The sequence below is a fragment of the Molothrus ater genome, chromosome 5 (assembly GCF_012460135.2).
Source record: "Molothrus ater isolate BHLD 08-10-18 breed brown headed cowbird chromosome 5, BPBGC_Mater_1.1, whole genome shotgun sequence".
Lineage (NCBI taxonomy): Eukaryota > Metazoa > Chordata > Aves > Passeriformes > Icteridae > Molothrus > Molothrus ater.
Window position 1 is genome coordinate 63,221,154 of NC_050482.2, and position 26,200 is coordinate 63,247,353.

At 41.6% G+C, this 26,200-nt stretch overlaps 1 protein-coding gene across 1 annotated transcript in view; it reads right to left on the minus strand.

Moving 5' to 3' along the window:
* Positions 1–1,867: 1,867 nt before the first annotated feature.
* The window catches only part of LOC118698104 (tyrosine 3-monooxygenase-like), a 28,651-nt gene continuing 4,318 nt past the window's right edge, over positions 1,868–26,200 (minus strand). Inside the window, exons 4-12 of the mRNA XM_036401185.1 lie at positions 25,177–25,244; positions 23,934–23,984; positions 20,194–20,339; positions 14,556–14,691; positions 13,865–13,934; positions 12,128–12,184; positions 9,113–9,208; positions 3,670–3,803; positions 1,868–2,103 (exon numbers count right to left, since the gene is read on the minus strand). Coding sequence (XP_036257078.1) covers positions 1,944–2,103; positions 3,670–3,803; positions 9,113–9,208; positions 12,128–12,184; positions 13,865–13,934; positions 14,556–14,691; positions 20,194–20,339; positions 23,934–23,984; positions 25,177–25,244 — 918 coding nt within the window. The 3' untranslated portion in view covers positions 1,868–1,943. The remainder of the gene's footprint in view (positions 2,104–3,669; positions 3,804–9,112; positions 9,209–12,127; positions 12,185–13,864; positions 13,935–14,555; positions 14,692–20,193; positions 20,340–23,933; positions 23,985–25,176; positions 25,245–26,200) is intronic.

Genomic DNA, 26,200 nt, shown 5'->3' on the forward strand with positions numbered 1-26,200 from the left:
AAATATACTGGAAGCAAAGGCACTCACTTCAGCTCTGTCCCTGGCTGAATTTCTAGCAAAACAGGGTTTATGATATGCAAGTATTCTCCTGGAGTAGAATTTTTAAACAAATTAAAATAAAAAAGGAGATTGGGATGTTCCTGCTGCTAAGAGGAAGGGGGTCTCATAGCCATTTTTGCCAAGATACTTCAAAATTTTTCAGGCATCACCACATTTTAATAAAATGGAGCAGTTGCAGCAGATCCACAGATCCTGAATATTGTTGCTCATGGGAAAATTTTTGGAACTGCTGTAGACATGGAGCTTTAAGAACCAGCATTCTATTAACTTTCAATAAGACAGTTTCTATAGAGCCTGACAAGTGGAAAAATGACATAAAGTGAGATAAGGTCTGTATGAAATAACAGCCTGTGGATTGCTCCGTGGTGACTGTCAGTGTACGTGTTCCTATCCCACAGTGAGCAGCTCAGGCAGAGGTGGTAACTCATTTTCTGATAACCCCTTTTCCATCAAGACCAAACCACCTCACATTTTCCCCAGAGCTCTGTAGACTGGGTACTGGGCAGCTGGTGGGTAGCAGTGGACGAGGCAGCCACATGCTAAATACAATTTTGGATAAATAAGTAGAGCTTCTGAGAGGCACAGGATAAATCTACCTTTACATTTGCAGATAAATATCACCCAGCTTGAGCCATGAGATCCACATTTTCCCTTCTTATGCCATGCCTGTAACCTGCATCAACCCCATCTGCTTGCACTGCTGCTAAGAGGAGAGGGAACCCTTCTGGTCTGGAGCATCATCTTCTTTTCCTCTATTTGTGCATTGTAGAGGAAGGAAGGGGACACAAACAGCCTGAAAGTCTGGATTAGGCAATAATTAGACTGATTCTGGGAAATGTGACCTGTGGAACGTAAATAAATTTCAGGTACATCTCAGGAGCTGGAGAGGGAGACGAGATGAGTTGCAGAACATACCAGATATTTTTTCTATAGCAAGGCTATATGGCTGCTGGTGGTTGATCTTGGGTTTTCCACCAGGTGTTCCATAGATTTGACCTTTTGATCATTACTGCAATCATCATGACATCAACAAGAGGCAAAGATTTCTAATGGTATGCAGGGAAATCTGAATTCCATGAAAAAAAGCAATGGAAGCCTATATGCTAAAGGGCTTTTTACAAATCTTTCCTTACACAAGAATTTTCTTCCTAGAAGTTAGATTTCCCATTCAAATTAAACATCCTTGTATGTGACAGAGCCAGAGTACCTGGGACCTTTTATTTTCCTCCTTTTCTTTCAATGAAGGTACAAATACTCTGTGATCTTAAATGTGACAGGAAGTTATCTTGCTGTATTTCAAGGCTACTGGATGAGTACTTAAGAATAAATGGTGAGCAGAAGTTCTCCTCTAGCAAAGTCTTGTATTTGCATATTTTTAGAGGACCATTCATAATTTGTGGGCTATAGGTGATGCTAATTGCTAGCAGCAAGGAGTTAGCTGCAAGGACTGCTGACTGTGGGCAGCTAGCCAGCCTAAGAGGTTGTGATGGTACCATTAAGGCAGCAAGTACAACACTGTGTGAATGAAAATGCTATGCTGTTTTATTTATACTATGCTATTTTATTTTTTTTTTTAATGCTATGCTGTTTTGTGACAGGTAACTTGAAAAGGTGGCAAGGGAAGGAAAAAAACTTGCAGAAGTCCCATAACACATAAGTATGCTCATACCACCTACCAAAAATTGGAGTAAGCCTTGTTTGTGATTGAAACATTCTAAACAGGAGCTCATTATTTCGTCTAAGTTAGCAGCCTAAATTACAGTGAAAAGATTACCTGAACTGAGCTGGTTTGTGCATTTAAGATTTCTGCCTGTGAGTACAACTTCATCACTAAGCACCACCTACAGGTATCTCAGTGGCAGGTGAGATGTACTGCTGTGGTTTTAAAAGAGGTTTTCAAGGGCCAAGCAGAAGTCTTGCAGTTCCTCTTTTATCTGGTGGAGTGCCCTCTTGACTTTCTGTGGTGTGTTCAAAACCTCTATGCTGCAGGTGAAGGGGTCGTAGTGCAGAGCAAAAGGCCTCTTGATCTTCATGGTGTAGCTCCTGTGGGGAGACAGGACAGAGCTTCTGGTTCAAAAGCTGCAAAGCCTGCAGGACCTCATTTCTCAGGGTGCACTCACAGCCTTTCTGGGGAGCAGAGGCTGCTGTGACACCTCCTCACTGCTTCTCCTGAGCTTTGCCTGGTGCAGCACACGCTGCAGCCCCAGGGATCTGCAGTGCCTGGTGTCAGCCTGGCTGGCTGGGTCCCGTCTGTGCTCTCACCGCTCTGCCTTCACACAATTCAGAGTTATTACAACCACAAGCTGAGGAATGCAGGAGCACAGCATGTCTGCCGCCTTCACTTCCAAGAAATAACCTGGAGCAGCTCTTTCTGTGTTATAGTCTAAAAACCTGTTGATACTAGGCATCCTGGGCTATTTTTCTGTCTCTATTAAAAGAAAAAACACGATTGCTTGCCATTTTCTACAATATTTCCATTAAGTGCACGCTGGTAGGAACCCCCTGTACTGATGTTGCCTTATGTTTTCCATGCTGACAGATTCTTGTGCTTTCAGTTATTTTGAGCAGCCTTGGCTGTGCAACTGTCTTGAAAAAATGTATGAAAAAGCTCCATGCCTGAGAGTGGTGTATTCCTTGTCCTCGTACGTTCTTTGCAGGTTTGCCTGAGTCAAAAGCTTTGCAAGTCCTCTCTCTTCTGCCAGTGAGTTCTCACCCACGTTTTTACACGTATTAAAAATTTAATGTGAGCATTTAGATTCAAGATGATGAGCCTAATTAGCCATGGCTATAGCCCCAGCAGACACTGCTTCTGGGGAAGAGGCAAGGACAGTAGGGAAGAAGTCTGGCTCAGGCTCTCTTCCTCTAATAAATTCCTCATTTCAGCTCCTGCATGCTCCCCAGTAGCTCCACAACCAACATCCTGCCTCCAGCCAGAATTGGTCATGTTGTTCTAACTGTTGGAGATGAAGGCCAGAATTTAAACCCTGCTTACTTTTTCTTTTAAAAAAAAAAAAAAAAAGAAACTAACACCCTTACTGCACAACATCACGCAGTTAGGGAAATGTGTTTAGAAACACCTCGAGCTAATTTGAAATACTGTTATTTAGGTTGCAGACAGCTACTTTGTTGGAATTAGGTTGCCCGTGAATGCTGATTCTGGATTCTTGTGCAGATATAATCAGAGCAGAAAGGCAATCTTGTTTTTAAGCCCCCTGCTGATCCTTGTTAATTCCAGAGACTGCTATGAAATTTCCATGTGACCTTGGGTAAATCAGTTCTTCACGACCTCCTGTTTGTATGGACTAGCACATAGGGTGGGATTGCACTCTCACAGTTCAGTTACAGAATTTACTTCAGAAGGTGCTGAAATGAAGCATTGTTAAGATGAAGCAGGGGACAGGGCATAGCAAAAATAAATTCTGACTTTCTGTGAACCTTTTCTGAGATAAGCAAGCTTGTGCTTAACTTTGTTGTACAAAAACCACTATGTAGGTGCAGTGAGATAGTCTGGCATGGTTGTTGCAATAGTTTGTAAATAGATGTACTTGAGATTAAGAATCAACCCAGTGTGCACCCCTCAATGAAAACACCCACAAACACTTTACTTACTGAAGCTTGACCTTGGCATCTTCCAGGTTTTCTGCTATGAAATAGACAGGCTGGAAGGCTTGATCTTGATAGGGGTGAACTGCAGTCACTTCTGGATCAAAAGGCTTGTACTCTGGCTTGTTTGACAAAGCATACTTTGTAGCAGGAACAACACCAGTTAGAGCAGGTGAATGAACAGAGAAAGAATTAGTCCCTGCTGGGCAGTAAAATTCTCTTTGGGGAATAGTTAGGGGTAATATAAAGTCGTGTTCTTTCATATGTCAGGGCTAATTTTCATAATTAGCAGTTAATAAACCAAATAATAAAGATTTTCTTAAGATAAAAGAAGATATATATATATATATATATATATAGCCTGTATTAAAGTGATGTACAACTGGATAGCACAGCCATGTCCTCAGACAGGGAGGGGAAAGTCTATGCCACCCCTCAAAATATAAATATCCAGAAGAAAAAAAAATTTCATGCTGCTTTTTTCAGATAGTATCACAGAAGTTTCACAGTCCTGTCTAGCATTACTTTAGAGTCCCCTAGCCCTTGTCACAAATTTCATGCTTCCTGCTGCAATGAAGATCAGAAGACAGAATACTTCTGGTATTGTATGCACAGCTCCCAGGCCAGTATAGCAACATAAAATCTTCCCTGAAATCCAATATATAAATAAACACGATACTGCATGTGCACATTTGCATTTTTGAACCCATAGAGGTTCTTCTGTATGTTTTTCCCCAGCTCTCTTACATTGCCCCCCCCAGGCAAACATAAGGTTTATAGAAGCCACTTCTGTCCACACTGCAGTCAAAGGTACATCTACGTAGTTTGTTTACATGTACTGGAAATGCCTTTTAAGCCAGCCACCTGGGAGTGGTGCATGGCACAGAGTCCTGGGAAGCCAGCTCTGATTAGGCTTAAAGCGAGTTCCCAAACACTTTCTCTGCCCCTGAAACCCAAGGGAGGTACTTTAAACCAACCTCAGCCCCTGTGACACTTGAACTGCATCACAGATGTGCCTGGTTGGGCCTCCAGCTGGCCAGGTTGGTGAAGTGTCCTGGGTACAAACCAAAAGGAGAAAGGAACTCATCCCATCAATGTTGAGACCTTTTTCCCCACCTTCAGACTGGACAGTGGGCCCCATTCACCTAGGGATATTCTTTTAGTACCCAGCCTTCCCTGAGATCTGTCTCCCTTTCTCTCCTCTTCCCCAGTCTTCAGGAGACTCCCTTCACCCTTTTATGATCCAAATGTCACTCTCAGGGTGCTACTTGTAAATAACTGGTAAGAGTGGGTGATGCTGCTCAAGACTTTCAGTTCAATCTGCTAGTTGGAAAAATTCAGACAGTACTCCTAAGCACGTATTTAGACATTTCAATGAACTGGTGCAGAAATAAATACCAGTCTTTAAAAAAAAACAAAAACAAACCCAAAAAACCAAAACCCAAAAACTCCCAAGAATATACAAAAGATGGTGTTTTTCTTGCTCTTCATTTGCAGTGTGTAATTGAAGAGTAAACCTTGGATAGCACTCATACAATCTAAGATGGTTGGTATACACAAACATGAGGCTGCTCTTAGAATCTTAGAAGCTCTGGGGAACTAATGGGAAAAGATTTCAGTAACTCAAAACCTGACAGGGGTCCCACTATACTGTCAGTGTTGAAGCAGAACTGAAATACCATTGATTTCAGTGGAAGTTCAGCTTGAAACCGGATGGCCTTAAAGGCCTCTACAAGTTAAGTACTGGGTGTGCTGCAAGAAAAGCATATGTAGCACTGAGTGTTGCCAGAATTGTGGTATGAGCCATAAGATTTTACAGTATGTAGGACAGAGTCCAGCTGAGTGTTAACAGAAGAAGCATTTGGGATAATGTAGAACAGCTGACAGAATGTAGTGAAATAAACAGTGCAATACTGAGAGCTTTTGGGGAGGAATTCTTACAGTTCAGAGGAGGCAAGTTTGGCCAGAAGTCAGACACATTACAACTGCTCAGTTTAGACTTGGGGATGGTTATCCTTCTGATACCTAGCTGCTGTTACTAAATGCTTTGTTAGATAACAGGGACTCAAGTGCAAGACTCATGCAGAAAGTGCCTAGCTCTTCCTCTCATCCTCTACCTTACCCCCAAATTACGCCCTGAATTTGGGCAGGATCAACTCATGCACAGAAAACATCTACCTGAAGCTGACTTCAAACTGGTAGGAGCGGGTGCTGTGGAGAAAAGGGAAATGTTTTAGAGATTTCATAGTCAGGATGTGGTTCCCTTGGTTACAGTCACACACCCACAGCCAGTCAGGCCAGGCTGCAGCTCAGGGATGTTCCCAGGCTTCTTGCTGATGCTACGTTCTCATATAACATAAGCTGGATGACTGCTGCTTGCCCTCTGCCACTGGTTAGTTGCTATCTTCTTGTTTTAGTAATTCATGCTCTTATTCCCTCCTTGGTGACTGAATTATGACAACCCTACTATTGTGACAACCCTACTATTCTGCTGCTCCTGGCCTGAAAGTCTTCAGGTCCAAGGAAAGCCCTCCCTTGCCCAGGCTGCTGCAGGGTGCCTCCTTCAACACACAACCTGCAGTGAGATTCCGGCAGGATTAGCTCTGTTCACTGCCAGCAAAGTGCCAAAACTTCACTGCCTGTGCCAAATATGTTGATCAGCTAAAAGATAGGGAATCAAGTCTGGGACCTCCATGTAGGAATCTGTGTCTGGTCCCACTGAGAAGGCTGGCAGATAATTATTAGTTTGGATAATGGCTTTCTGCTGAGCAGCAACAAAACTTATCTAGAGCAATAAACTCAAGTCTATCATGAGCCTCGCTATCTTCCAATCTTCATCTTCTCTGACAGATGTGTCTAGACACTGCTTTATTTCTAAACAGGCACTGCACTACACATTTTCTCTCTTCAGCTGTAAAAGAAGCAGCTGGTACAGGTTTGCAATTTGCTAACAGGTGCTCAGGCATTGGAACACACCACTTTACCCACACTGCCAGTGCCTACACTGAAGTTAGAATCAGATGCACAGGCAGATTAGAATGAATAAATGGAAATATTTTTTTTAATTTTGGTTTTCTGCTAAATAAAAATCAATGAGATTAAATCAGCTAAAGAAGGAAACTTCAGCACTTAAATTTATAGATATAATTAACTTGTGTACAACAAATTTCAGGAGCTCAAGGTGAATTGCACAGAACCACTAAGCCATTGTCCCAGAAGATGCACAGTGAGGAACTTGCAGAGCTCACAAAGAGATTCTGCAGAACTGCTGGTCAGCTGCTTGCCCATCTTCTGATTTAGGTGTTACATACAAGATGAATGTGCTGAAAGGGGGATAATCCTGTTCATTACCTGCTGAATATAGATGCTATCACTCCTGCTTGTGTTTTCACTGATATGATGGATGAACACAGAGGTAGACCCAGCTTCATCAAAAGTTTGTCCAGTAGCTTTACCCAATAATTGCCAGTGATAAAAGTAGGGACAAAAAACTGCCATTTTTCAGCTCAGGAACAGTTAGGACTTCCCTCTCAGGCTCAGGGGTAGGGAGTTTGAGATTGTACTTTTTTGTTCTATATAGCACAGTTTTGTGCACAAGCAGCCCTTGCCTATGGTTTTAACCAAAAGCAGAAGAGCTTGTTGGTGCCTGAGGAGGAAAAGGGTGGAAATAGAGAAGACAGAGTACAAGTCTGCTGAGCTTGACTCCAGACACCAAAAGTGAGCATTTCTGATGAGATTTTTACCTTCATTTGAGTAAAGATTAAACAGAAAAAGGAAGTGACCATATCAGATGGATTTTGTCATGCATATTGCTATGAAAGATACATAAATATCAGTAACATGATTACCTCTGCCCTTTAGTATCCTGTTTAACATGTAAATGAACTTGATTTAGAACCATAAAGTATTAAGCCAGGCAGAGGAGAATAAATGTGGCCTTGAATTGTGCTTTGATTGGAGATTTTTGGTTTTACTGGGTAAATGAAAGCAAGTTTATGTTTCCTGTTTGTTGGCAGTCAATATAAGAAGTACTGAAGAATTCTCAGATAAACAGTAGCTTCAGCAGTACATAGTGTGAAGCTGATGAGCAACCTAGGCCAGGATCAGGTTGCTATCTAGAAAGGAAGTCATGTTTATTCCTCTAGAGGGCTAATGAACATGCAGATCTTTCAGCTTATCAGGAGAGAAAGCTCTCCACAGAGTTACCTCACAAACATCTCCAAATTGCAAGTGTTGTGAGGAAAAGCAATGCTAAACTCATCAAGTGGTAAAAGGGAAGGTTGATGTCTGGGAAGGTTCCCCTTTCCTTGTGTTCATCTCAGCTGCCCTTCTGTGGGGGCTCCTACTTGAAATGCCTTGAGAGGCATCAAAATGTTGTTTTTCCCTCCTGTCAATTGACTGGGAAGTGGGCTGACCTGTACACAATTGGGAGAGCTTTGTAAAATGTTTATTGTCATGACAACCCAACTATCTCCAGTTCAGGAGTCCAAGCTATGCTAATTCAGCCACAATTCCTTTGTGAATGTATCATGCATCTGGCTGTTAGGCTGCTGAGTTTATGTGTTAAACATAAAATATATCTCCCATGAAAAAGAAAAAAGGTTTCTGGTTTATAAACATGTTTGAAAAGAGTGGTATTTATTTTCCTTTGGCTCTTACCAATTTAAAAAAGATCATCCAATATCTGCACAGCTTGAAGCATTTGAGCCCTGCTGATAACAGTTTAGGGCTTCTGCCCTAAATTAAAAAGTGATCACCTGCATCAGTGCTCTTCAAAATTAAGGAGAAATTAATATCTCTCCTATCAGCTGTTTGGTCAAAGGAGGGGAAACTCACTTTCTGTAAAAAGTCTACAAATCCTCTTTCTACAGTAAATCTATCTAAGCAAGGCAGTACAAAACCTGGGCTCGCAGATATTGGTCTGTGTAAAACTAGAGCTTACATAAGTTTTGAAATGTATTTAGGAATGAAAAATGCTAAAGCAATTTCTTTTTATCAGTGTCCATGCTATTTCCTGTTTCTTTGCACTTCATTTGGTCCAGTCAACCGGTGCCTTTCTGGTTCATATGTGTGTGAATGTCAATGGCATGGAAAAAATAGCCAAGCTCATAATAGGCATAATATTGCCCTCTAGTGAGTAACTCAGAAAGGAACCTGAGTTTTGTGTCAAAATCAGCTGCATCACTACTGGCAGAAGCAGGAAGAAACAAATCTAATATTTTAGTGGAGGGTTGCTTTCCTTGCATTTTGTCTCTTTAGATGAAGGACAGGTACAATACCACAGCAGTTTTTCCCCTGTGCACTAGCTTCTGTGAGGGGAGAATTCTTTCTTTGCAAAAGAAAAACCTGAATTTTAAATCATACTGACTTTTTGTAGAAAAGCATAGTTTGCTTTTACCAGAGTTCAGGAAAGTGGATTACAGAAATCTTTCAATATTTTAACACATACCATCAGCTCCCCATAAGATGAAAGCAGTCCTGCACCATAAGCTTTGATCAATCCATTTTGCTTGCAGAGGCCAAACTCCACAGTGAACCAGTAAAGCTGGGAATAAGAACAACTTGTGAAAAGGAATCTGAAAAGGCAGGAATTTTTAAGCTTCTCATCTTTTCTTTAATTTTCTTTTATCCTCATTTCTTAATACTGTCTTCAATGTTATAGTTGCATATTTTAAGAAAATAATTTTTTTCCCTCAGCATATAACACACACTAAACTAACATGTAATTTTTCAAAACTTGTTGTCCCACTTAGGAAAAAAAAAATAAAATTTAAATGATAATACATGGGTAAATAAAGTTACATCCTTTTGTTTCTTTGGAAGATGTTACTGATTGCCCTTCAACCTCTTAGCCCAGAGCCTCACTGCAGTCAGTGGAAGCTGTCAGATTTCCACCACAGTCCCCAGAAGGACAGGAAAATCCTGACAGAGGGTTCAGCACCTTTGCAAAGGTACTTGAAAAGAGAGTCTCCCTCCTTCTTTGTCTGTGTGATCTCATTCAGAAGAATTGAAGGATGCCTTTTTCCATATTGTGGCAATTATATCTTAGTCATGCTCCAGCAGAAGACAAAGAAACATTTCTCAGGACTTTTCTTGTGATAAAGCATCCTTAGGACCACACTTCCCTTACCTGCTGGACAACAGTGGGATGAAAGCAACCCTTGGCTCTGCCAAACTTTTAGTGCTTCCCTTATTGTAAAATCTGAGGAAAATGACAGTGGAGGACAAGTCCTGGACACAGCCTGATGCCCTGAGAAGCTGGATAGGCATTGTGCAGAGGGAAAACATGGAAAATGAGGCATTTCAAGAGTATGGCTTTGTCTCACAACTCTTCAGAGTTCCTTTAGAGACACAGAGCCCTTTGCTGCCTCATCCACAGGGATAGACCTTGGCTTCAATGGTATGGCATTTTCAGGATCCTGCTTAAAGAACCACAGACAATTTGTAAAACTATGTAAAGCTCTATATTATTCTGTCTGTTTTGCCTTTTTCATACATTGTCTCTCTTTCTCTCACCCTCCCTCACAGACTTTTTCATTTTGATGAGCTAGTTTTAGCCTTTAAATTTATCACTGAAGAAAAAACATGCCAGGATCTTTCCTTTTGCAAGATCCTGAGTTTCAGCAAATAATTGTGTGTTTGTATTCTGTTAATAATCTTGACTCTTATTATTTCACAATGAAAAGTCTTCTTAGTATCTGTTCATTTTGCAGGAGGTTTTTTTGACTGCAAAATGAGACATGAGAGGAGATCGAATTATTTTTAACGTTTCTTAAGATATCCTGTATTTGGATTTTGGATAGTGAGGTTCTTTCAATCTCTCACTGTTTTTAGAGAGTTAAAAAAATGTATTAGTGGTACTCTGGATGACAAGGACACTGGCAGTTTCTCATTTCTGGTGCATGGATCCACCTCTTTAGAGAAGTCATGGGCTGAACGAAATAATGGCATTCCAAAACTTGTCTTACAAATGTTTTAGACCACAGCAACAATTCTGAGATTCTTTAAGAGACTTCTAAGCTAGATACCAAAATTCTCTTTATGAAGAACAGGGAATGACAGGGACTTTGAGAGATAATCTTAGAATTCATGTTAGACTTTAATGTCAGGATAATGAATACACTTCAGGTTCTCCTCTGTCTTCCCTTTTTAGAAAAGGAACTCAAACAGTAAGCCTAGATTAGGTATAGAAATATTAAACATTTGTCTATCGGGATGTTAATCCAGAATAGGTTTACTGTTCAGAGTACTTGAATGGCACTTACAAAATTGTATTCTCACAGACCCTGAACTGCAGGGAGCCCTTTAAAAAGGTGCCCTTGTTCCACCTGGCCAAACCCTAGATGATGCTAGGAAACTTCCGGCCATGAGACCCTTTATCCTTCTGATCTTAACCCTATCTCTTGCCTAGGCTATTCAGTTCAGGATCAGGAGGAGGTGCTTGCAGAGGAATGCTTTATAAACCACAGGCCTTAACCCAATCTCGCCAAGTCCTGGGGAATGATGCAAATTCTCTGGGACTTGGCATTTTTTAAGCCTAGCAAAGGCATGGATCTTAATCTCACTCTAGCCTCTCTAGACCCAGGTAGTGGAAGAGGAAATGTGGACTGTCGCTGTCTCCTCAGCCCAGGACCTGGATGAAGTCACAAATGATTCAGCACTTGTTGCAATCTTCAAAAACAATGGTGGTTTTACTTAGTCCTAACCCAAGGATGGATATGTGCAGATGGATTTTAGGTGAGCCACAACCTCCTTCCTGAGTGGGTGAGGACCTTCAGGAGTGACATTCTCCTCTCATTCTCTACCTGTACTAAATGAGTCTCACACAGCTTGGTGAGGGTAAGGCTCCTCTCCTCCTCTAAAAAAATCATCAAGACTGGTAAATGGGTGCCATTATCAGAAAAAAGATCACCTGGCCTCCAGACAACTTTCAGAACAAGTTAAGATGGTAGTAGTAAGGGGCTGTACAAATAGTTTTGATGGTTGTAGGGAGCCTAGTGATTTAGAACTGAATGGCAGTACCTGCTCCCAAATTGCTTTTAAGTGCTCACCTATTTGGTGAGGTTAATGAGTGTGGGGTGAACCAAATAGGGATGGTTCTCTGCACTTTGTGTAGGAGAAAATACAGGTATCACACTGAGGTATCTAATGTTTTAGGTGAACCTGGAATGTGAGTTGGGACCATCCTGTGTCTGAACTTGTAAAAACTTAGCTTAAGAAATAAATTATTATAAAATCAAGAAGTGTAAACATTTCCTCAGGTGGAATCACACCATTCTGGGCTCCTCCAGAGGGATTCCAGTCCCTGCTCCAGCACCTTCCTAACCTGTGGAGGAGAGGAGACAATCCTGCTGATGCTCCCATTTCTGCAGCCAATCTGAGGCACAAAAAGCCTTCCCTGCACAGCAAGGGATATGAATCGTTTGGGGTTTGCCTCTAATATTAAACTGCCATCTGTACTTACTGTGGCCAGTTTCTCAATCTCCTCTTCAGATGATCCAAGAGAAGCCAGTCCAATATCCTAAAGCAAGTAAGCAAGCAGACAGTGTTACACTGGTGTGATTATTCAGCCCAAGGGAGAGAAAGAGGGGAAGGGGGAGGGCCACATCATTTCTAGCATGAATAGCATGAACTATTCATTGTTTTTGTCACCCAAAATGACCTTCCATGGCTTCCAGGATGCCTACCTCTCCCTGGCCCCCAGCTACATACCACTGGGAGCCACATTAGATGAGTGATTAATCCTCAGTGTTCTCTGTGTAAAATTAACCATCTCTTGTCTTAATGCTGGACTATCTATACCAGGCAAAAATTTACAGGGAGGCATGAGAAGGAAGGACAGCAAAGGTGGGTTTTGTCTCTGCCATGACCTCTCTGTCCCTCACTCTTTCTGACAGCCCTTATGAGCAGGCCAGACCTGTGCAGGGATGATTCTGCTTACTTTCATCTGTGCTCTCCGTTAAATGTTATTCTCACAATAGGAAACTGTAGATGTCTCTTTTTTTTTTTTTGCTATGCCAGGAGCCATATCATGGAACAAACAAACAAAACAAGGGTATTTTCACCATTCATTGTCTCATATTGAATGGGGCAAAAAGAATTTTCATGGGGTGAATTTCAACTGTGAAAATACTTTGTGGGGACAAAAAAGTGAAATGTGAAATTTCAGTGAATGTGATCTGATGTTGTATAGTCTGTGTTACTGATAGGAAAACAAGAAAATGGAAAGATTTGAAATTTCTGTAGTCTTATTTTTAATGTGTCTGAAGTTCCAGTATCGAACTGAACTGAATAGGTTTCTTCCAGAATAAATTATAGATGACTAGGATGCTTAAGGTACTACTCTTTTCATTCTGTTAATAACCAATATTACCATCAAAATGGTAACTGACACGTATTTAAGCTGGTACAACTGGAAACCACATCATATGAAGTGAACTGATTTTGTTTTAAAGATATTTCTTCAGGGACCTAGGTCATGTTGGGACCTACATCATGTTACCCCTCTGATCTTATCCCCAGTTCCCACACTGGCCACTGATTGATAAGCCTGGACAATGAGATGTCTTCTCCCCTCTGCTATGGTTTTGAGGAACACTCAAAGTTCTGAAGTCTTTAATTATGAGAGGTCATTGAGTTCAGTTGGGTCTGACACTGATTGTTCGTACTAAATAGCCCCTTATTGTACAAAGAAGCTCTGTTTGCTTTTTGGAGCCTCCTCACCAGTGTGAGCAATGCTGTGAGAATCTGGTGAGCTGTAAAGGGAAAAACAACTCTGATGTTTTTCCAACATGGTGATGGACACAATTAAAGCCTCTTGTGAGACAAGAATGTACATCCAGAGACAGACCCAGCTTGGAGGCTCAGCTGTGTAGGTTCATGTGGTGGAGGACAGGAAGCCAGGGGAGCAGAGCTCAGCCTCCAGCCCCACAGAGACATCCAGGCTGACACAGCCCTCCCACAGAGAAGCCCCACAAGCTCTGCCTGTCCTTTCTTTCACACTGTGTCTGTAGGGAGCAGTGCTACCACTCCCTTGGTGGAAGCATCTCCCAGTGGCTGCTAGCCCACCAGGCCTGGAGGTCATGGCTCAGGAGCAACCACCCTTAGCACTGCATTGCATGGTGAGCTGCATGTATTTAGGGCACTCTGGCCTGCTATCCAGAGCAGCTGGTTAGAAGGTCAGCGCAGAAAATGTTCTTACCTGTGAGAACTGGGCAAACTCCTTGTCAGCCAGCATGGGAACATGACCCAACAACTCGTGGCAGCAGTCTCTGGAAAAGAAGTGACCTTCTTGTTTGTTAAAGGCTTCCTTTCCTGCCCTTCATGAACTCCCTGTGAAGGACTTTAGCCAGCAGGCCCCAAAGGGAGCTGGTGTGAGTGCTGCTCCACAGTGGCTGTCTCCACACCTGGCCTGGCTCGGCAAGGATCAGAGCATTCCCTCCTGCCACCTTGTCTATTGTCTCCCTGGGACGGCATGGGCACTAACCTTCTATGTCACAACATCTTTGGAAGGTCCCTGTTTTGTCCCAGCATACAACAAAAGCGTCTGTGTGAACTTGTAATTTCTCATGAAATGTAATTGCTGCTGTCTGGCCAGCGCTTACTGGGAGAGTTTCACAGCAGGAAATCAAACCCCAGCAGATGGTAACTGAAGGCAGGATGAAAAGATTAATCCAGATATTCTTTAGTCTTTTCCTTCCCCAGACAAACTTTACAAAAGAGACAGAGAACCACACCCTCTCATGCATGACTTCCCCTTCCAACTCTCCAGCTACCAGTTTCTCGAATTGTTTTATTCTGTAGACTACTGGATGGAACCCCAGAGCCAGTCCCAAGAGAATGATCCCCAACACACTCAGAAGGATGGAATTTTGTCAGGGCATCAAACTTACGGTTCTGGGGAATGCATAGGAGAGGAGAAATGCCTTGTGTACTGTGTGCACTGAAAGACACGAAATGCCAGGCTGGCAAGGAAGTCACGAGCAGACAGCTGTCCTGCAGCTGGCCTCAGCTGGAAACCTGTCCTCTCTGCAAAGGGAAGGGACACCAAATTCAGCTGTTTCTAGGGTTAACTACACAGCAGGTTTACTTTAGCTAAGTAGTTTCAGGGATCCTTCCTGCTCTGTTGGAATAGTTCCCTCCACCAAGCATAATGGCACACCTTGGCTTATCATGATTGATGTGCCCCTGTGCTGGTACAGGACCAGTTCCTGCAACATGGGATCACCTATCCATCCATCCTGCGGGCACTCACATAGCAGTGTCACGAGGTGTGGGAGCACTGCCCTCCCCAGTGCACATTTTTGCACATAAACACACAATTCTCTACATTCAACACGACAGTGGTGGGTCTGAGGTCACGCATGGTCCTTAAAACCAAGCAGAGAACAGAACCTTAACCTGGTGTGCTGGAACCCTGCATGCTGAGAATTTCAAGCTTTCTGTGCTGAAAGGCACAGATCCACAAGAGAACACTGAATTTCACCTGGAGAAGACTTCCAAAATTGATTAATAGCACTGGGATTACATGTGTGTAGCTGGTTAGAAGTGTGTAATATCACAGGGTGGAAAACTTAGAGTTTAGGGCTTTAGAATATAGAAATAAATATGAAGCAAGATGGAGGTTTTAGGATGGAGGCAAGTTGTTCTTCTTCACCTTCTTCTTCCTTCTTTTTCACAGATCCAGGTGATTTTCTCTAATTAGATGAAAGATGTCCGCATTGAGAGTTTTGTGTGATCATAATCAGGTTAGAAGCATAAATAATATAGATGTCGACTGTTTATTGGGTAATTAGGACATAAATAGCCTTTAACAGACACCATTTTAGGGCACTTTCTTGACTTGTTAGGGAGAACTCACACCTCATGAGTTTGTAACAGATAAGGATAATAAACTTCAGATTGAGACTTCAAAAACAACATTTTCTGAGTATTATTTGCCCTGACCTTGGAACAAGAAACAGCCTGAAATTCCAACACTAATATTCTTCCATTTTTTTTTTTTCTCCTTGTTTTTTTTTTTTTACCATTATGTTTGTCCAGAAACCACTGCACAGCCTCCCAGTGATGTGATCATAGGTATTTTGCTTTGCATGTGTCCACAGACCAGGACACAGAAGGATGCAACACTTTTTCACTGTGACTTCAGCTTGTACATCCAGTGTTACCCCAGAGCACCCTGCATCACTGTGGAAGGACTGTGAGAGATAACCAAAAAAATAACCAGTCTGGTGGCCAATAGAACACACACTCTGCATGTCCATGGGAAACATGCTGGTGGTCTGCAAAGCTAAGAAAATTGAAAATCACCGCTTTCAAAGTGAGCCAATGATAATCTTTTTGAAGTCCTATATTCAAAATCTGTGTTTCATTCTCAGCTCCTGTAAATGACATCTCGTCTTCTTTAAAGCATAAAACTGTATTTTAAAAAAATCAGAAATGACTTTATTCTCAATTCTTCTTCCATATTCTATTGTGTCATGAAGCCTATAACCTTTTTTTTTTTTCCTTTTTAAAACAAACAAAAAAATCCCACCCAGAAACCAAGCCATTTATGAGATTTGTTTTGGTTTGTTTTTTCATGTTTCTTCCAGAATTTCTTGTCTTACTCTGTCAGGCTATTAGTACTTCTCCCATTACAAAACAAAACAAAACAAAACACCCAGAGAAAGAAAAAAAGGAAAAAAAAATTCAAAGAAGTGACAAAATATATGAAGAAATAGAGGAATGAGAGGACAGCAAGAAGTGCTTTTTCCTGACATTGTGATAGAGTAGGTGGTGGGCATTTGCCACAGATATCTTCTGTTGCTCCACTCAATTCAAGGATAATTAGTACAGAACTGCCTCAAAAATGAACAATTTAAACAACTGCAAACCTGTGGAGATTATGTATGCACCTTTGTCTATTTGCTGGTCCAGAATGTGAGAATTTCAGAATCTGGTAATCTTTGGGCTGAATTCTGAGTGAAAATTACATTAGCTGAAAAATATATTTTATGAAAACCAATACCTTAGTAACTCAATTTTGGAAAGACTATGAAAGAGTCTAGGGAAATTTATATAGCTTTAGCATCCATGTTGGAGGACAAGGAGGGAAAATGGAAATTACAGCTTGTGTTCCCTGAGATGTCCTTTTAAACAGAGGCCAGTGAATCAGACAGTCTGCTGATGGAACAGACTTGGCCAGTTGCCTTGAAAAGCCCTAGGAAAAAGTTATCTGCTGAAGGTAATATCTGCAAAACCTGAACTCCTGGGTCATGACTGCACAATAAAACCAGCAATCAGTAGAGAATTGGGGCTGTGGCTGGTTGGACCTGCTGCCCAAAGATCTGGGAAATCAAAGTGCATTGCAGAGAAGGTCTCGAGCAGTTGACCTAAAGTGATCTGCAAGGCTTCATTCTTGGCCCAAAAACTGGTGTATACAGGCAGCCTGTGCATTGTAGTGTGAGCTTGCTTGAGTTCACTGGCTGTAATTTCTTCCAGCTGTGGAGCACAATGACTGCCTAAATCCAAACATCTTTCCTAGAAAGAAAGATGTGCCTAGGTTCATCCAGTTAACCCTTTAGAAAAACACTCGCCCTGTGTAAGTGATCACACTGTTAACTACTTAATTCCCTCTCAGTAATTGTGAAATATTTATGAAGTACAGTTGCCAGCCTCACTAAGAGGTAATAACAGACAGATCTCATGCCAAATCAAAAGGAATTGCTTTCTTATGTTCACAGATGCTGCTAAGTTAAAGAGAAGATGGAAGTTTATCTGGCTGTGTGGGCTCGTTTTAACATGATCACTTTCTTTCTGGGTTATCCCCCTCTCTCTCTCTCTCTCTGCCTCCTATGGTTTATTATTTTTAAAGCTGTACAAGGGGAGGTTCAGAATGGGCATTCAGAAGCATTTCTTTTCTGAGAGGATGGTCAAACACTGGAATAGGCTCCCTAGAGAACTGGTCAATGCCCCAAGCCTGACAGCATTTAAGAGGAGTTTGGTCAATGCCCTTAACAACATGCTTTAACTTTTGGTCAGATTTTAGACCTTGCAGATGCTTCTGACTCAGACTGAGTTTGGGACTTGCAATAATGTCAATCTTCATGCTATTTCAGAAAGTATTCTGCATAGTGAAATGACCTTGTCAGTGGAAAGACAGCCAAGGTGTCCATTCAAAGCCTCACATAATGGGACTAAAATAATTTCCTCCCTCTTAATTGTGTCTAGCTGTTAAGACAGCTCTTCTGAAAAAGAATTGTTTCATTCATTCATAACCTGTAGGCTAAAGTAATCCAATTTTGATCTACAGTTTAATGAGAGTAGGACCAGTGGTCTCAAGAACTATGAATAGTTCTACATTTTCCTTAGCTGTCCATTTCAGAATGGAATAAAATGCCTCTGGAATGCTTGATACTCATTCCCAAGTAGTTCATAGAATTAGCTTATAGTAGACACCTTATGTTTATAGTAAATGAGTTGAAACTCGCTGAGAACATAATTCCAAACATTATTGGCAGGTTTTTCAGAGTTGCTGTTTAGTTTGTTTTGTTTTGTTCATGACACAGAGAATATTTAGAACCAGAGCCTGTAAAGGAAGTGAGCAGACTCCAGGCAATCAAATCCTGTCAACTAACATGAGCAATGCAAATAGGGTTATTGCAGTATAGTCTCACACTATCCTAAATTCTCCCACTTTGAAATCACCTGATACACTTGAGGATATGAATATCTGTGATAATCAAGTCAGAATCACAATTCCTGGAGCTCCCTGCTGTCAGCTGTTGTGTAAATTAAATGAGATCAACAACTTCAAGAGAAAAACTATTTATCAGCCCAGTTATTATAAGAGTGAAGTAAGATCGGTACTTGAATAGGAGTGAGAATACACGAGAAAATACATAATGCCTACACAGAAAAATTCCTACAGCTGGGTGCAAGGCTGTTTATGGAAGACGCTTTTCACATGGCAACCCTCCCTTCCCTCACACTAAATGTGCAGTTAAAAACTTGTCATCAAACAGCTTAATCTTCATGAGAAATGCCAAAGTCTTAGAAAACTCTTCAGACACAGAAAGCTTATTCAAGCTAACTGGTATCCCCTACTCTTATATGGAAGGTCACTTGATTTCCTGAGTATTGTATTTAAGTACAATTTATTTAAAGTTAAGACATATTTTTATTGTGTATTTCATCATGATAATAAACTGTCCTCACTCTGTCACATCTTTTCACTGAGGAGGAGGCTTTTAAGATCTTAGTAATTCTTGATAATCAGGTGGCTCACACAAAGCACCTGGCCTTGGGAATCCATGCAGCCTGTGGCCTCACAATGCAGGCCCCCTTGCTCTCCTGCTCCTTGCTAGGCAGTCCCTAGGTAACAGATCAGCCTGGCAAACCTGTGTGTCCTTTTTCTAAGGTGACCTCTTCATGCCTTTTTGGGCCAGCACCACAGCCTTTGTGTTCTCCTGTCAGCCACCAAAAAGTTTGGTGTGACAAGTGGTGCTACAGAGACAGAAGGAAGCAGAGTTGTTCCAAGGCAGCTGCTGATGGACCAGCAGAATCTCCTGGAAATCATCTTCTCTAGCACACATCCCCATCCTGCCTGCTGGATCAGGAAAAAAGCGTACTTGAGAGGTAGGTACCTGTGCTTGTGTTTGGGTCTTGCTATCAGCATGGCTGTAGGAGCATAAAACAGCCAAACCCACAAAAAGGCAGTGTGGAAGTCGTACTTATCACCAGATGGGGGTCTATGTACAAATCACAAACGGGATGGGGCTGCTGTGGAACGTGCCTTGAGCTGTTTTATATTCCAGCATCAGTCTCATTACATGGTTATGACAATGGGAAGATGCCACCAGCTCACATCCCAGGCAGCAGACCAAGAACTTAATGTTACAACTTACTTTATAAGTTTCTTGACCAATCTCACAAAGCAAAAGCACATTGACAGTAGTTCTATCTAATCACTATAAGCACAGGTACCTTTGGTTAAACAATGCTTGCTTATTTTGGATACAATACCTGCTTGTAAGCCTTGAAACACGATGCACAGAGCTCCATTATTAAGCTTCAAACTTCCTAATATCTTGCTAGATAAACTTTTCTGTAGCTTAGGGAGTTATTCTAGACAAGCATTAATACACAGACCATTGTTCTATTTGTCCTTGTTTTTTTACTTTTTAAATAATTTTTCTGCTGACCTATCTCATGGTTACTGCCTAATCACAGCTCTGCTGTCTCTGAGGCCTTGCCTTTTGCAGCTTTCCCAAAACCCTCTGACTTTGTGGATTCCCACAGTACTGAGCAGTGTCTGCTGTGACTGTAGTGCTGCTAGTACAGGGATTAGCTGGGTAGTGCCACCCCAGCTGCTGCCACTCACAGAACACACACGAACTTCCAGCTGGGTTTCATTCTGTGTGCCTGGAATGAGTGCCCTGTGCTAGAGCTCATCAGCTCTGCTCACAAGCTTGTCTCCTAGGAAATGGTTTATGGTGCACAAATACGTGCAGGGAACCGTAGAATAAACAATGGTTTATAATGACTGACCTTTTAAAAATCTAGAGACATCCTGAAGCTGAGGGATGTTATCCTCTCTGTAGCCACAGTGCTTCTCCAGCTGCTGGAAAGCATCCAGGTACTGGGTACAGGCATGAGTAGGGTGAAGGCTCCTCAGGTTCCTGTAGACTTCTCTCCTGAAAATCAAAACTGGACAGAGTGAGGCACCTCAATAGAGCAGTACTTACCTGTGCCATCCACAGGCCCACTGAGAGATGTAAAGCCCCAGCAGGGAGGTCCTGGTCTAAAAATCTGAGCTTGGGATATGTGGTGCTTGGAAGCTGGTCCTGGCTGGGTGTAGCAAACCATAAGAGCTTTTTGTTTCACTTTTCCTTTAGAAGGTGTCCTTTAATATTACAGAATTCTAATTCAGATACAGAGGTGTTTCTTGATTGGGCACCTTCTTGCTGAGTGTGTTGGAGGCACCAGGGAAATCCCAGGAAGAGAGCTGAATCTGGGATACCCTGTCACTCAGTTTAAGAAAGGACTCAATCAGGTATTCCCCTCCTTTCTGTGTTTGGGTACAACTTGACATGCTGGTCCCTCCTTTCCACCCTGAAGCCTAGCCTAGATTTGCCTCTTAAAAGCCTCTAGGAAAAGCACCTTTTCTGATACTGAAGGGTGATATCTGCACAGATGAAGAGGTTTATATTTTTGCAGCTCCAAATGCCTGGCATGGGCTATGTATTTGAAAGATATGCCAGCTTCTTGAAGCATTTATCCCACTATATAAAAAGAGACCAGCTGAAAATAATATATGTAACCTGATTTAGGCACAGGCTTTAAGCTTCTCACCAACTTGATGGTACTTGGATTTAGAGTTGTGGTTTGGAATATATTTAACTGTTGCAAAATAAGCAAGTAGTAATAGGATGGCAAAGAACCTTATAGAAATGGTTATTTTTGTTCAGACATGGCCCTAGGGTGTCAACAACTTTATAAACATTGTTTTATGAAAATTGAGATCATTCTTGGAAATGCTGGGTACAGGAAATGACCTTTCATTGGTTTTGTAATTTTTTTTTAAACCATTATTATTATTATTATTATTATTCTCCTTTTTGTGATGCTGTTGTTGCTATGGAGGTGATAGCCGGTCCCTGGTAATGGCTCTTTATTTGTACAAATGTCTTACACAGTGTGGGAGTAATAATGAACCAGAATGAAGTGGGGGAGGAAAACCTTAGGAGGAAAAAAAGTTAAAAGAACAGAGGGAAACAGTGGCTGCTGTCACTATTGCAAAAGCCACAGGAGACTGGGCCATTTCCATGGAGGAATTAGGAAAAAATGAGGAGGACTGGAGTTCAAGTGTTGCCCTGGCTTATTTCCTCGTGGAATACTCCTGACTTCAGTGGGGTTGTGTGGGATTTGAACGAGCGCAGGGTTCATGCCCAGACTGCAGTCTAGAGAGAGCAGCCTTGTTTATACTTGGGCACATATGGTCTCTTTTATCAAAGTGTCATTCTGCTCTGCGTCCAAACATTGGCTACCACAGAAATGCAGGCAGTCCCAGGGACCAGTGATGAATTACCCAAAGCTCAGTGCTCCTCCAAGACAATAATCCAAGTAAACTCTCCAAAGTCAAAGAGGAGCAGGTATGAAAGATCTGCTTGAAGCAAGCTTTATGAAACGCTCTAGAAAGGAGCATCCTAACAAAAGATGGAACCAGATGCTTGAAAGACTTTAAAGATAATAGCTTAATTTTACATAAATTTCCTTATTTTTCAGGGGAAAAAAAAAGAAAAAGTAGCACTATTCAGCTTCATTATGAACATGTGACAGGTGCATCCCCATCATTTCCTCCTGAATTCTCCATTTTTCTTACACAGCTTTTACCCATATGGCATCTGTGACTGCTTAGTTTCAGGGCCTTCCAAGAAGTTGCTTTGAAAACAAAAGCCCAGATCATCTGTACCCTCTGTTTTCTGACAGTTGTATTTCTTCGCCGCCTTGGTTTTCATTTTTATAACCCCGTTGCTACAAAGTGAAGGCATCCAGCAACTCCTCAGAGTGACACCAAGGGAATTTAGTTTGTGCTACAAATTTCCCCTGCAATTGCACAGCTCAGTTATGCTGTGCTGTGATGCAGCTGACCTCAGGGCACAGCCTCGGGGGGCTATGATAACAATTGGGAAGGCTAATTTTGGAAACAGCTTTACATAACAAGACAACCTGGGTTGCTGTTGAAGGAAATGGGCAGATACTCCTTTAAAAGTCTGTTCTGTTGCCACAATGGGTCTAATTCGAGGTGGAGAAGAGCTGGAATGATGAAGGTTGGCAATAAACGAGAAAAACAGGAAAGAACACAAAATTAAATTTTCTTAAATACGACATTCCCACACGCCATCCCATGCCAAGATTGTTGGCTGGTGGCAGTAATCATGAGCATGACACTGACCATCAATCTTTGACTATTGAAAGATGCTATAAAAACCTACTTGGGCTGAATAAAAGCAGGTCCTCCTGGATGAGTTGGATGTAAGGTTTTTATGTGGTTGTGGCTTTCTGTGGCAAAGTAGATTTTACTCAAAATAAAGTATTGAAAGAGGTGAGATGCCAGAGAGGTTCTGGCATGAGACATCTAGTTCTATGGATTTAAGTCCTGGCATTGGAATAAACTTTGCATGTGATTTAGGGCAAATTACTCAGGTTCTAGGGTTTTCAGTTGCATGGTTAGAAAATGGTCTTCATTCCTCCTTTCCCCCACCTTTTTAGGCCTTCTTTCCATTTAAATTTCTGAACAAAGACTCTCTCTTATGTGCACATGTGGCACCTTGCACAGTCCCAGGACTCAGCTCTTACTTGAGACTTTTGGACAATTAATGCTTTGTAGTATCACACAAATGTGGAATTACTGCTGCTTACTGATAAATCTTAAAGTTAGTGGCAAAAAAGTGGAAATAGAGGGATTTGAAATAAGAGCTCTGTTCCCTTTCAAATTTGCCATGTATTTCACATAATGTTTAAAAAAAAGCTTTGAATTGAATTAATTTTGTTTAATTCATTGGTTGTGGGGTTTGTTGTTGTTGTTGGTTTGGTTTGGTTTGGTTTGGTTGGTTTGGTTTTTTTTTTGGAGTGGCAGACCTTCAGGAGCAACAAAGTCCCAGTGAAGAAGTACTGCACCCTTGTAATAGTAACTTTCTATAATTTCATATGATATTTATATGTTAGCTAAGGCCCTTTTACAGTGTAAATAATGTGTATTAGGAAGGTATTTCAACATTTCCTCTACCTTCAGTTTGGATAATGATACATATTCATGTTAAAAGCGAGGAATACTTGAAGGAGAGCAAGCAAGGCTCCTCTGTCCTGTGAATAATGAATTAGCCATGTCCTCTGAGTGAATCTCTGTCCTGTGAGTGGGAATTTTCTCCTGATAAAAAGTTTGAAAATGTGATATTTCTGCCAGCACCATAGCTATGGTGAAGTAGAGCTCTGTCAGAAGAAGTTATTCTATAGGGTCCAGATGTTTTCTGGCTTCTGAAATCCTGCTGGGATCTGCAGGCAGGGAGACAGGAAAATGCCTTTTGCTCTAGAAAGTGAATAGTTAAGACCAGCCCTGAGAATGGCTTGCTGCAAAACAAATGACCAAAAGATGACATTTAACCAAAGAGTAAAATGTGGGGTGGATGAACAACATTTTAAGAAGGTTTTAGCTGTGTCACATTGCCAGTCTTTCCTGGGGCTGCTATGGAATGGCCCAGCAGTTGGAGCACAAGCACCAAACTCACCAAGTTTCTGTTTCCTGTGCTGTGTACTCAATGTGAGGTAAAGGGTCTCCTCTGTAAGGAAAAGAAGAAATATGACACATGTCTTAAGATTTTAAGTTCAGTCCCCAAGCTTTTTTTTTTTTTGCCTGCACCATGAATTTTTGCCATAATGAAAATAGAAAAATAGTAAATAATGAACCATCTATTTGTCTTGGTCAGCTCTAATGTGGGTGTTCTCTCTTCTGTTGCAATGTGGGGAGGAAACAGAGGGATGTGTGAGAAAGGGAGCTGTGTTCTTGCTCACAGATGGAATTAGAGACCTCCAGGCTTGCCATCACTTCTGCTGAAGGCAATCTAGCAAGGAAAACACATTTTGTGCCTGGAAGGGCCCTCCCTGGAGGATGTGATCAGCTCAGCACCATCACAGAGGAGCTTTCAGAAGCCCATGAGCAGAGAGCTAACCCACTGTGTGGTTAGCACTGGTTCTCTGATGGGTGGTCTTTTCTCCTCTTCCTCACTGCTGCTTCTTCTGTAGCTCTGAGTCAGCTCAGTTCAGCTTTTGGGCTGCTCTGAGCTGTGCTGACTCTGATATTTGATGGAAGAGAGAAAACTGTATTCAGAAGTCTCAGAAGACTTCACCACTTCTTGGACACCATGAGGCTGATAATCCACAACTGGTTGTACCTATACCTTTGATTAACCCTATCAGAAAGCAGTGTAGCTCTGGTGAAGGTCCACACATAAAGGTAGAAACATTTTCCATCACTTACATGAGAATTGAGAGCTTTTCATGTTTTGAGGTAGTTAGTGTGCATAGACAGAGACATTTAAAAAAGCAAACAACAAAAATAGTAAATCACTTTCCACCATCAAAAATATATTTGTAAATATCATTCCTCAAACTTCCTTGAAAAGCATCAGCCTCAGCTCAGGACCAAGTCCTAAAAGGAACTTGAAAATTGAAATAAAGGGTCATATTGCAATAATTTCTGCTAAAACAAAATCCAGCGCTGGAATGGGATAGGTGAATGCAATCTTAAGATTTTTGTCTTAAAATGTATTTGCTGCATTATCACAAAAGACTATTTCATATGAAATATGAATAGTATATAATAAAAGTCTGTTTCATATGAAAGGCTTTCAATGAAAGCTTTTGTGGCTGAATTTTGCTGTCTCAAAAGTGGCCCCACTGATCCATGGACAAAGTATGACATCTCTGACATGTTTTGGACATTGCACTTTCCCTCAGCAGCTTTGTACTTACGCTCTGTAATTAAAGGCCAGGTCAGCAAAGAATGCCCTCCGTTTGTTATACTCCAGGTCTGAGTATCCCTGGGATAGAAAATAATCAGGAAAAAAAGGTTTACATCGTGAGAGATCTGTGGGCACAAGTAGAAGTCATCAGAACCACCACTGGGTCTGTGGGAAGTGCAGGCTCCCCACCCAATTCTCACTAAATAAATTCTCATTTATTACTATGCTGTGAAAAGACAGACTCAGGGGTATCTGTTTAAAGGGGAAGTTTACCTACTGAATACCAGCATTTTCTTTCTGCTCCTTCTGTGTTTACTAGAATTAAAACTTCAAGCAGTCTTTGCCAGATATTGAATAAGCAGGCAGACATGGAATCACATTCCTTTTAATTTTACATCATTCATCTTAGGAATTAAAACTTAAATCTATGACTGTGCGCTAATAAAACTCATAAAACAGCGTTGAGCAGCATCACTGTACAAATATTTATTATTCTAAAATATTCAGCATTTACTGGAACCACTTTGTGTACTGCAAGCCAAATTTGTCCCTTAGGTTTATTCACATAATTTTTAGTGTAGCAATAATACCAGCAACCCTGCAGTAAATGAGTGTTGTATGCATGAATCTGAGGAAAGGGCTGGATCCTGAGAGCATGTTTATTTTGTTGTGGATAATATGTTCATTCAGGTGCTTGTCAGTGGCTGTAACAAGTCCATGCAAAACACAGGAGAAGTTGTTGGGCCAGACTCACACAGATGCTGCGACATCCCAGCTTTGTCCCTGTACCCACCCTCTGGGCAGCCAGTGCCAGGGTAGCCCAGAAATTGGTGTCACAGTGATGTCAGTTTGATTCTTTTGGCCAATAAGGAGCAAACTGAAGGTGTGGAGAGAAACAACCCAAACTGTCTATTTGGTAGGAAATGTATATGCAAAATCTTTGCTGAGCTCCCTGTACATCAGCTTCTTTTGTGCTTTCCTCCAGCCTCTCCATTTCTGAGCCCTTGGTAAATCAGCCCACACTGTGCTCTCTC